This window comes from Coturnix japonica, chromosome 1, assembly GCF_054131305.1.
Source record: "Coturnix japonica strain WE chromosome 1, WE-NBRP24, whole genome shotgun sequence".
Lineage (NCBI taxonomy): Eukaryota > Metazoa > Chordata > Aves > Galliformes > Phasianidae > Coturnix > Coturnix japonica.
The window spans coordinates 54265893-54277962 of record NC_140663.1 but is presented as its reverse complement, the minus strand read 5'-3'; the positions used below and the strand labels follow the sequence as shown (position 1 = coordinate 54277962).

Here is a 12070-nt window from a genome sequence, read left to right as displayed (position 1 = left end):
AGAGATGAAAACTACTCAGATGAGTTAATCAAAACATAGTTTAAGAAGGTGCCACTTTCTGGCTGAAGTGTGAGCGTGGGTTTCTCAGTGCAGAATAAATGGGAAAGTTGAAAACACTCTTGAAAGTAGCTTGAATTCATCTATTTGACTCCGTACTGAAGTAGAGGTGAGGAGGAAGTGACAAGATCATTAGTACTAGTAACAGTTAAGAGGCTTAACAGAGCATGTGAAATCACCTGTAATCAGTAAGCTCACTGTCCTGTATAGACACATCCCAACTGCTACATATATCACCTGCCAGAGGTGGAAATGCAATTTTCCTTTCACCCTAAGCAAGTTACTTTTTCAGTTTATTTAATTTTTCTATCATACATTTATACCTTTTTTTTTTTTTTCTTTTTATGTCCATTCTGATTTCAAAATGGCTTCTTTTGGAAGTTTTGTACCTGTGGTGAGCAGGGAATGTTTTATGAGGAGGTTTTTCTTTTTGTTTTGCTTTGTTGTTTTGTTTTATATATATATATATATACTATGAATATAAGAATTTGTTATTTGTGTTCAACATTTTTTTTTTCAATTTTTTTTTTTTTTTTTTAATATACTGCTGAATTATTTTGCACAATGTTACATTGGGAAGGCTGCCAGTATCATCTGTTCCAGATCTTGATGTGAGTTTGTGGGAAACCTCTAAATGCATTGGTTTTCTCTCCCATACAATAAATGAATCCAGTAGGATTTTAGATATGATCATGTAACACATATTTTGTACATAACCCACAAACTAGACCAAAGTCCCTCAGTCAATAACTCAGGAAGTGGTCTCCAGTTTACACCATATCATGTAACATTCTCTTTGTGTTAGGTGAAAGTATCCATAATTATGTGCATTATATACAAATAACACGTGTTACATGTCTTAAGTAATAATTTATGTTGTGTAAATAGCTCTTTCATTCTATAATAACCAGGCTCACTGAGTTGTTGGCTAATTTTCTTAAAAAATAAAATTGATTTCTTCTTCTCAGTAGTGTCTCTTGGGTTGTTGTGGAGATGCTTTTATTAGCACAGAGTAATATAAATCAGAAGTGTCCTGGCTGTAGAATTACATTAGGTCTTGTAACTTACTTGGAATTAGAGAACTCACTAATCCAGGCTAACAGCCTAGCTTTGCTTTTGTATTAGAGATGAAGTTTCTTGTCTATCTGATTATATATTTTGGATGACATTGAAGGGCCTGGAGGAGTACTTGTTAAAACAAACAATTTCAGATGTTGGCAACATACCCAAATCTAGCACAAAAGAATTCAGGCTGTGTCTGGTGAAAAAACAGGCTCTATACTTAGTGTCTCTTAGGAGAAAATGGATACCTCCAATTGATTTAGAAATGCTCCTGAAAAATAGTATTTCCAGTTCCGGCAAAACAACAAGTTGGAGGGAAGGATGGAGGTTATGTTTGAAATTTAGATATAGCTGAAAAGGAAATAGAATAAAATATTTCTGATTTCTTACAAGCTGGAAATTCTGATAAGGCATTTTAGGAACAACCAGTGTTGCTCTTCCAAAAGCAAAATACATTCCCTGATGCCTGTGACTGCTCAGTGAAACTCATGCACTTGTCTGTCACATTGCTAGAAGTTCCTCCCAACATCTACACTGTGTTGGCAACATGTTATTTAGACTTATGCTTTCCTTTTAAACCCTTGAATTAGGCTCTCTAGTTCAAAGTGTTTATTTGGCATGAGGAACCATAGCTGACCTTAACACCAAAAGGTTTCATGAAGTTTTCCAGCTCACTAGGGGTGTGCCTGGAGCTGGAGCAGGGTGTGTAGCTCTGAAGCAGGATTTTCAAACTTACAGTTCAGCAGCAGAGGTTCTGGGGGAGTTTTGACATGAAAGTCTCTCAGAAGTGGGGAGCTTATACACATAACCTCCAGAAAGGGCTTTGCTCTTCTGGGAACTGTGGTTGTTGGATGCTCCTGCAGAGAGACCTGCTCAGGAGACCTGGAGGGTGTGCAGCATCTTGTTTCAGGATAAAATACTGTCCTGTTTATCAAGGTCTTTGCTTCAAATAAAACTTCTAAAACTGTGTGGCATAGACCCTAAGGCAGGCTGCTGCAGTGCTGAGGCTCATGTGCCTGATGTATTCCAGTATTTGATCAACCCAGATCTGTATCAGTCTCATAGTCCCAGTTAAAGGAAGGCATCTAGGCATCCTTCAGTCCTAGAACGCTCTGCTCTGAGATCCTGTAGAGGTTCACTAGAATGGGGCCTTGCCTTTAACAGAGTTAATAAAACACAGGAGAATCCAAGATAAAAACTTTGGGGTATTTTCCTCCAGTCTTATTTTGCCAAATATCTGAATTGTTTTCTCCAAATGTCTTTGCCTTTGGATGATTCTTTGGAAGCACCAGTTTCTAACCCAGAGGTCTATGCTGCTGCAATTCTGTCCAATTACCTTTAAAAGTAACAGAGTTCTATACTGTCAGTCTTGCTGTGCTTAGGAACAAAGTGTTGGCAGCACATAAGAAAGCACAGATGCACAAAGGGTGAAAGAAGGGAAAGAGTGTTATGTTCTCATGTAGGTTTATTTCGAAGAAGAGAAAGACCTTGAGTCTACAGGCAGAAACTTGCTTGGCAGAATAGATCCACCAGACCTGCTATTCACTGCACCAAATTTGAGTGGTCATGAAATAGCATTAATTGATAACAAATAGCAATTTGACTTCTATGGACAGAGGGAAAAGGGGGAAATGTCTTCTGAAGGGAAAGTTTGCCCATTTCTCCTGAGGCAAGCTAATAACTACCCTTTGGACCCTGAAAATGTAGTCCCCGTTCTGCTCATTTAAACTTCAGCATAAATACTGCCTTTTCTTTGCCTTTCTATGTGTGGGAACCGTTGAATTCATTTTACTAATAAATCAGAATATTTTTCAACAAACCAAGCCATTTAAAAATAAACGAAATGGAAACATATTTGCTGGAGTTATTTAATCCTCAGATTTCTGATGCTTCTTGTCCTTGTAGCCTGATTTCAAAAGATATTTCCTAATTAACTAGTCAAGAATAATTTCAGTCTGTAGCCACATTCATATTAGTCCCAGTCTGTGTACCAGTGAATCCATCTGACACTGCATATACTGATCTAATTATTCAGGGCTATTAATGTATTATTTGGTTTTCTAGATTGTCCAGGTTACAGGAGTCAGGTAACTAAACCTAGAGCTAAACCACTGTTTTAGAACTGATTTGTAGGAATTTTCATGAGCGTTCTCACTTTTCTTTTTCCTTCCTTTCAAAGGGATGTCAATTTTTGCATATTTTTACCTCTTTTCTCTTGTCCGTTCTGCTTCAGTTTTTTTAAAAATGGCTTCAATTTTATTTAGATTGAATGGATTGTTGTATCATTTATGTATCATTTTGAATCATTTATGAATTTTTTATCTTTCTAGAAAGTATTTTTCTATAATTAAAGTATCGTACGCACAGTACGTTCATTTCTGTTTAATAATAAGTCTTGCTGTTTTGTTGTAAACATAGCTTTGCAGTCATTATAGTATCTGTAAAGTGCTTGTGTATGAGTGAAGCATCTTTCCTGACCCTTTTTCTTACAGGCCCATGAGGCAACTCTTGAGGCAAGGGCCAGCCCAGAGCTGAGTGATCGCATGCAGCAGCTGGAGCGGGAGGTAACGAGGTATCGGGAAGAGTCAAGTAAGGCTCAAGCTGAAGTGGATCGTCTTCTGGAAATCTTGAAAGAGATGGAAAATGAGAAGAATGATAAGGATAAGAAAATTGCGGAACTGGAGAGGTAAGGATGATATAAAGTTACTGAAGTTACAAAAGTTCTTCCTAAAGTTAGAGATGACATATTACATTTTTTTTTCATCTTAGGAACCTCAAAATGTCTATTTTGGGAAAGTTTGTTTGGTGTTTTTCTGCTTCAGAACTTAGTTTTAGTAGAATGTAAGCAAGAAAGTGTCTTACTGTCTGCTTTCTCTACCAGCTGAAAATCAGAGCTCACATAGGTAGAACTTGAAGGTTAGAGCTGTAAGGGGATGGAGGTGGTAGGAGAAATTGCCAACACTGTAATGTGTTCGGACAACAGTTTGTTGTTTTTGTCTAGTAAATATCTCAGGTATGGTTTATCCCAAAAAAATCAAACATCAAAAAATGACTTTTAAGAGCTTTTCATACATGTTACTGAGGTTCTTCTGATAAATAGCACTGAAATTCTTTGTAGTGGTATAGACATAGGTAAACTTTGTCTAATGGGAAGCTGAAGGAATAGGTTTGCTTTTCTCCAAATCAATTGTGATTCTGTTTTCCATATTTTTGTTGGATCCAGGGTGTTTGGCTATTTTTCTAGACTTCAGTGTCCTAGACAAGACAAGAATGGCTGTCTCTAACAATCCCACATTTGTATCACAATCTAAAATTACCGATCTTGGGAAAGACCTGAAATAGATTCTGTTACCTGCCACTTCACTGTGGTCAAAGAAGGAGTTTCTAAGCACAAGTATCTGTATTTTTTGTTTGTTTAGTGTTCGTGATAAGGAATCATTTAGAAAAGTAAAAGAGAATAATTTAATAATTCCCATTTGCCTTGTGCTCTTATAGGCTTTCTCATTTTTCTATTCTGCTGCTGCTTGACTACTCTGCATTTAGTGTCAGAGATGAGGGGAACTGAGTTGAGGATATTTAAGGTTCTTTATTATGGCAGTGGTGATCATTCATTGACTTAATGATAGTTGAACTGCAAACTCCTCTGAATTATTTTGAAAGTTATTTTCTAAGTTGTGGTTACAGAAAGTCCGCCTTTAGACATCTGATATTGTTTTCACTGTGTTCAGAGAAAGAATAATCAAAGAGGTCCAGACACATATTTATTTTCAGCAGCATCTGCTCCACTTCTTCATTTTTCTTCCTGAATCGTCTGCAAGAAAATCTCAATGATAAATCCTTCAGAAAAAAAGATTCTCTGAATTTGATGACTAACTTCATAGAAATAGCTTGAGCTGTGATGAAACTATTGTACTTAATGGCTTTACTCATTCGTACTTTTTGATAGAATGAATTATTGTTTTCTTGAAATTGACAGAGCAGTTCAACTTGTTAGCTAGATCTCTTCAAGAGGCTGTAAGCAGCATCCTTTTAGTTTTCAGATGTTAGTTTGTTTAAACAGACTTCTCTACACCTGTGGTATAAGCCAACCGAATATGAATATACTGGCCTCTCTTTCAATCTTACCTTTCTTCCGAGCAATGCAACTTTAGTCACATACCATACATCATGTACTCAGCAGATCATTTGGACAACAGATTGATAGAGAAGATGCATTGAATATAGACTTGAGGAAAGCTAAATAGTGTCTCTAAGTATTATTTTTCTTCAGGATTTTGCAAGCCTTTACAGATACTCAGCTCAAATGTGGAGTTCACCTCATCATCATATTAGGACAAAGCAACTAAGAGGTCAAAATCAGCAAGCTTCTAATAAAATAAGTGCATCCTTTGTGCCCTTATGAAGAGATCACTGTCTAGGAAAAGCAAGTTAATATTAATCATTCATGAGAATGGAATGGCAGGAATTTTCTTGTTCACATTTTTAAAGTGTGTAAATTTTTAAAGTTACATTAGCATTCAGAAGTTCCAGTTGAGATTGGGGCTTGCAGTGTTTAACTCTGAATAAACAAATATAAATGGCCTATAGTAAAAACCGATAGTGTTTCCTGTAGTCTACGATGATAAAAAAAAATGAAGAGAAACAAAGATGGACCTTTTTCTCATTTACAGATAAAAATCACTGGCACCCAATCTTCAAAAAGTTAGGAGCTTTTTCTTTGAAAAGATGAAGTTGAAAGATCAGCAAAGCAATCATTGAGTTTTCCGTATTAGAGTGGTAATTTCTTGCAGTTTATCAGTTACAGGCCAAATTTTACATACATCAATGACAGCATAAACTGGAAATCAATTCCTAACAACTTGATGGAATACTTTTACTATGCAGTTCTGCCCATTCCTTCTAACCAAATGATCTTTGCTCTTATTTAAAAAAGTAGCACGAGTGACTTTTTTAGCTCACTTTCTTTTCTGCCTGTACTGAGATAGAATAGAATATTAATTTTGCTTCTAGTAATTCAGATAGGTCTTTCATCTGTCTCAAAGAGGAGACTACTTTTGTTATTGTGTGATTTATTGCAGTCAAGTAGATAAAAAAAATTAAAAAATCTGATAATACTCATGTTCTTTAACCACTAGAAGAGGGAATGGAAAACGTCCTTACATCTAGAGGTGTGAAGTGCATAGCATGGCAAAATAACAATACCTGATATCATTTGTCAGGTAGAACTGCAGTATGATCTTAACGCCAGCCAAATTATTCAAGATTTCAGATACTCTGGAATGATTTCTCATTTTCTGAATAATTACTGAAATTTCTACTCTGCCACAGTTCTCTTCAGCTGCTCCCACACACCACTTTTTTCAGAAAGCTTCCTTTTACCTTCTCGGTTTTCACTCAAAGCAGAAGTTTCAATATGCCTGTTAAATCAATAGGTTGGTCCTATTACTTGTTTATAAAGCATTCTTTCATGCCAACCGGATCCACCCAGGCCTGTTCTATAGCTGTAGTCTTGGTTTCTTGAAAATACGGATAACATTGTCTTGTAAGAACTCTTCCTAATGTGTGGTTTATACATACTAAGCTAGAAATCATCTTAACTTCTAATACTTCTACAGCTGTTCAAACTCTTCCATGTGAAAAAGATCTCAAACCTAAATGCTTCTGTCAGGAAGCTAAAATTAATGTAGCTATACGTGTTAGGCACATTGATAAAGGTTACTTTATCATGTAAAGCAAAATAAGAAGAAATTAGTCACATTCAGAGCAAAACTATACTAACAAAAATGGGATTTTTCAAATGAGAGTGTTTCTCTTTGTGCTATTTATGTGTGACAACTAGAATAGGACATTAAGAGAAATAGTACCATGGTTTTGTCCATGGAAGACAAGTAGTGAGTCACCTATTAGGAGGTATGTACACTGAAACAGAAGGAGGAAAGATAGGAGTAAAGGAAGATGAGAAGGAAAGCAGAAAACCAGTTGTAAACCTTTTCAATTTGCCTTTAGATTGGATTAAAAAGAGTGAGAGAGAGAGAGATGCCTTCCTCTTTTACTGTTTAGTGGGTGGGAGACATTGTTTTTCAGCTGTGAGTGGGAGGAAAGATTTCCAAAAATAATGTATTAAATTTGGTGCATGCTGTGCGAAAGTTTGAAAAATATTCTTGAGTCAACATCATATTTAGAGCACGAGTTCATTCATTTATATTCTCTGTGGTCAGGATTTGGCTTTTTTTTTATGGGGAGGTGGGCCATAAATTCCCTTTTCTTCCGTGGGTGAACAGTCCTAAAAGTTTTGGTTTTGTCCCAGTTGTGGTGGTGTAAAGGTTTTGTAACTTGTCTGGTTATTCGCTTTCTTTCTAATTAACTGTTTGCTTTTTTATTGCCATTCCATAGTCTCCCGTTTCTCTGTAACTTTTCATTTTGTGTCCTTTTTTTTTTTCCCCTTCCACACTTTTTCTTTCCATTCACACCGTCACGTCGTGGTTCCATGAGTTGTTTTGTTTAGTACGTGCGGGGTTTTTCTTTTGACTATGCCTTTTCTCAGAAAGCACGCCTCCCGCAAATTGCACCATCCCTACCAGGTGTCGGTCCCCGCACCGCAACACGTAGGGGGGTTTGTGTGGGACTTCCTGGGAAAGTGAGTGCTCTGTAAGGCTACTGTTTGTACAGGGTGGAATGTCACTGCTGGCTGCCGCTGCTGCTGCTGTTTGGGGCTGCTGCAATTACGCTTTTTTTACTTAGATTAAACAGGAACTAGTTATGTCAAGTACAAGCTCGAACAGTCTCTGTGTTCAGGTCCTGCCATGGTGGTTATGACCACAGACCGAAGCAGGGCTGCTGCTCTTCTCCCTGATTTAAACTCTGCAGAAGCTGGTGCTTTTCAGTCTGCTATGTTTTATCTATGGTTCGAAGCTCTGCTATCAGTTCTGCCAGAACCAACTGAAACTCAAGTGCTCTAAAACATGTCATTGATAGAGGTCAGTGTTGCCTCATTCTTGGGTTTTGTTGCAACTGCTATCCTGAAGAGAGGGGAGAAAAAAAAAGAGAGAGAAATTAAAAAAATTGCTCTAATCCCTTGGTATACGAGCATCACAGCTTTCAGATATGTAATTTACACACGTGTATTTGCGTGTGTATACAGTTCTACAACTAAGATGTGGATGAATGTACTTGAGAGATAACAGTAAACGTGTGTTTGTGTTGTTTTGGAAATAAGCATTGAGGGAGTATATATGAAAGTCCTTATGTCAGTTACAGACTTCAGATTGTTTTTAATTTGGCATGCTTGTTGTCTTGGATAAGTACTCCGTGTATGCACATAGGGCTCCACCATTCTTTTCCTGAAGGAAATTATTTGACTGAAGACTAAAGTGCCTAGCTCTAGTATTTCAGCAGTCCCATTAATGACAGCTGGAGATTATGACTTTTAAGGGGCAGATTTTGGCAAGTTTTTCTGGAAAGAATTAAAGGATGCCCTATTCAAGGGGAAACCTTCAAACTTTTGATGTGTTGCTTCCAAAGTTACTCCTCATCTTGTTTATTTTTACTCAAAAGAGAATAAAATGTTTAAAAATTTAGGGTGATGCAGAAGATATGATGAAAAAATGTGAACAGTAGAAGGAAGTATCTTTATGTATATGACAGCAAAGAGTATGAGTCTGTGGAAGGTAGAGAGGGAAGAAGTTAGCTGCATGTTACATCAACTTTGTGGTTTTCTAGACTTGTATCAAGGAAACTATACTATCAAGTTGTGCCCTAAGCTCATCCCAAGTCAACAGTTTGAAGTTGGAATGCATATTTTCAAATAAATGCTCATATCTTGTAGTAATTCTCCTTGCTTCACAAGCTGGATGTGTGCAATTTTAAAGAATTTTAAAGGAAAATTAGTAAGTAAGAACCACATCATGAAAAAGATGTTGTCAAACTGAAGAACAAAAAGGTATTTAGGAAGTCATAATCATCACAGTTAATATTAAACGTGAGAGATTATTTAGCTATAATTTCATATTATATTATGGGAAAACTCAGTGCAAGTCCTTCAAAAATAACATGAACTCTGATTCAGGCTAAGAAAACTGTAATAATTAAATATCACCTTAAAATATTCTGATCTATTTGGTACCTTAAATTGTAAAGGTAAATTGAGCATTCTTATATTGTAATTGCATACTATGAATTTAAGACAGAATTTGCTGTTGCTTATATTTCTAGATGCATGCATATGCATCTTGATTTTTTTTTCCTCAATTTTTTCACTCTTACTCCACCTCCTTCAAAATAAAGATATTTTTATCTCTTTCTCTTCCAAAAAACACTGGATTAAGTGGATTTTAAGATTCCAAGTTAAATCGCTTAAAATGTAGGACATTTCATTTTGAAGATCAATATAAAATGTTACTTCACCTCTTTGGTGTGTATCAGACTAAAGTGATACAGTCTTTAATGACACAAACACATTTTTTCCGCTGGAATGTTGCTTTTTGTGTGTGAAATACATAGCTGAAAATGTCCCTCCAAAAAACAGGATGAGACTGACACCTGTCATTGGAAATTTCAGCAGTGTCTGTTAATATTTGGCAAGCAACTGAGAACAAGGTCTTATAAAGGAAAGAAGTGGTTAAGCCAATAAATAGTCTCACACAAATCTTGTGAATGTAAAGATTCATATCATTTCCATGCTTGGAAATGAAGAATTCATTTCTTTCTTTTTAGTCTTGTTTTGTCTTCATACAAAATGAACGTTAGGTCTGAAGTCTCATGTGGAGTTTCACTGGGGAAAAAAAACAAGTAATTCCTTTTATGTCATCCTAATGCTCTAAATATATAAGAATATAAGTCATAGGCACTTTTACTCATAGATACTTAACTTCAAACATTTGAAAGTATTCTGTTTTTCAGAAGGCAATTGTCTGCTTTCTGAAAGTCAACCTTTGTTAAGGTGCCTGAAGATCAATGCTGAAACTCCCTAATCACTTTTGAAACCTACTTCTAAGAAAAGGCAAGTGACACACTGCCAGTAACTGCAAATCCATCTGTAGAGAGAGTCAGATAAAAAGACCATCAAAATGATTTTATGGGGACTCCTCAAGCCATCCTCACATTTTTCATGTAGCGGATATTCTGTTCTCCATTTGTTCTTTATTTAGTTGTCCTTTATTTTCCATTCAGTTTTAGGAGAAACTGAAACCTTGTGTTATGGCAGAAACAGCTGTTTTATTAAACATGATCACAGAACCCCAAATAGTTTAGCTTTTCGCATGTGATGGTCAGGGCTGGTGCAGGCTGTGGCTGAATGACATTGCTGAAGTACCCCATCACTTAGCCTCCTAAGTACTTGACCCAGTGTTACTGCCACGGTCAAGCAGCCAGGAATGACACTTTCCAGCAGTGATTTGTTTCCGTAGAACTTATTACAGACCATATCCTCTGTTACATTCAGCAGTGGACTGAAAGCACTGGTTTATCTGCTCTCCCAATGCTAAGGATCTTATCATGAATCCATGAGGGAACACACTGTTCTAGATCATAGAAGGTTGATCATAAGGTTGGAAAGACCATTGAACCAATGATGGGTTTTACTTAGCAAATATCTCACAACTTAGCAAATATCTGTCGCAACTGCTAGATCAGTGGAATGTAAGAACTGTAATATAAGTAAAATAAATACAAAATCAAAGGAAAGAAGACTTATGTAAATAATGATCCTTATTTGCATATCAGGGTTTAATTTCTTACCTGACTTGGCTCTACCTCTTTAAACAATGCCTTGCATTGTTTCAGTCAAGATCTTTAAACATCATAGGGGGTGTACCTATACTCAAAATGCTATTATGTCAAGAGGGAAAAAAAGCAAGAAATCTTTTTTGTTACAATAAAAGTGTTAGGTCCTAACGTTGTCTTGGAGTACAGTAAGAACAAAAAGGACATCACCACTATGTCAATGAGATAATATTAGTGTCCTGTTAGATCACTGTTGTGCTCTCGAACCCAGACACAAACCTTCTCTCTGTCTCATCCCCATTCATCCAAGTATCTGCTGAAAAGAATTGATAAGACCAGTCATCATTCTTCTTTACAAAGGAAAGCTTTCAGAAGTGGTGAAACGTAAATGGCTTTTCTGTTTCCAAAATGACACAAGGAAAGTCAGGTGTATATTCTTTGCTGTCAGACTATTTTGAAGGGAATACAAAATAGTAATCACTCACTGCCAAGCAAATGGAATTCAAAGATTGTCTAGAAATCATTACATAAATGTCTTCCTAAGTGTTTCAGAGTTTAACATAGCAGTTCTCTCTATAATATACAAGCATGAGGAAAAAATATAGCTAGAATAATCAACAGGTTTTCAAATATATATATTAATTAAAATACTGAAGTATTCACGCCTCACCACCTGTTGGTCTGCACCTGGAGATAAGATTTAAATTGGCTATACCTTTAGAATTAATCAGGTAGCATCTTAAAGGAAAATGGATTTCCCTGTGACTACCGTTAGATGTTACAGTTCTGTTGTCTTCCTGTGTGGTGGTTGCATCATAGTATGCAGTTAATGGGGCTGGGCAGAAGAGCTGCTGCTGGATCTTGTGAGGAATGCTGCGAGTGTGTGCTCCTGCTCAGAGAGAAATAGTGCCAACTGAAAGTGTTACTTTGCTGTGTCATGAACGTGGCCTACTCTGCCTCTGGTCCTGCTTGCTTGGGCTGCTTCCATGGGGCAGGCACCTGCTATGCTGATCAATTTCACTGATTTGGCCCCTGCTTGGGGGATGCTGCATCTGGTCTGCAGCAGATCACCCTTCACTTTCTCAATAGATTGCTGGTATATGCAGCTGTCTGAGTTATTTTGAGTGCCAGTGCACGTCCAGATTTTTTCTAGTTGTAATATGCTTTCAAATGCAACTGTCATATTCCTCATTTCTGTTTCAACACATATTGCAATTCTCCTAAAATCCCA

General features: G+C 36.7%; 1 protein-coding gene across 21 annotated transcripts in view; it reads left to right on the top strand.

Moving 5' to 3' along the window:
* The window catches only part of ERC1 (ELKS/RAB6-interacting/CAST family member 1), a 273756-nt gene that overhangs the window by 110260 nt on the left and 151426 nt on the right, over nucleotides 1–12070 (top strand). For all 21 annotated transcript variants that reach the window (XR_014936211.1, XR_014936209.1, XR_014936216.1 and 18 more), the window contains one exon: nucleotides 3612–3805. Coding sequence is in view for 13 of the 21 variants with exons in the window: in XM_085521054.1 (XP_085377180.1) it covers nucleotides 3612–3805 (194 nt within the window). In the remaining 8 variants the exon portion in view is untranslated. The remainder of the gene's footprint in view (nucleotides 1–3611; nucleotides 3806–12070) is intronic.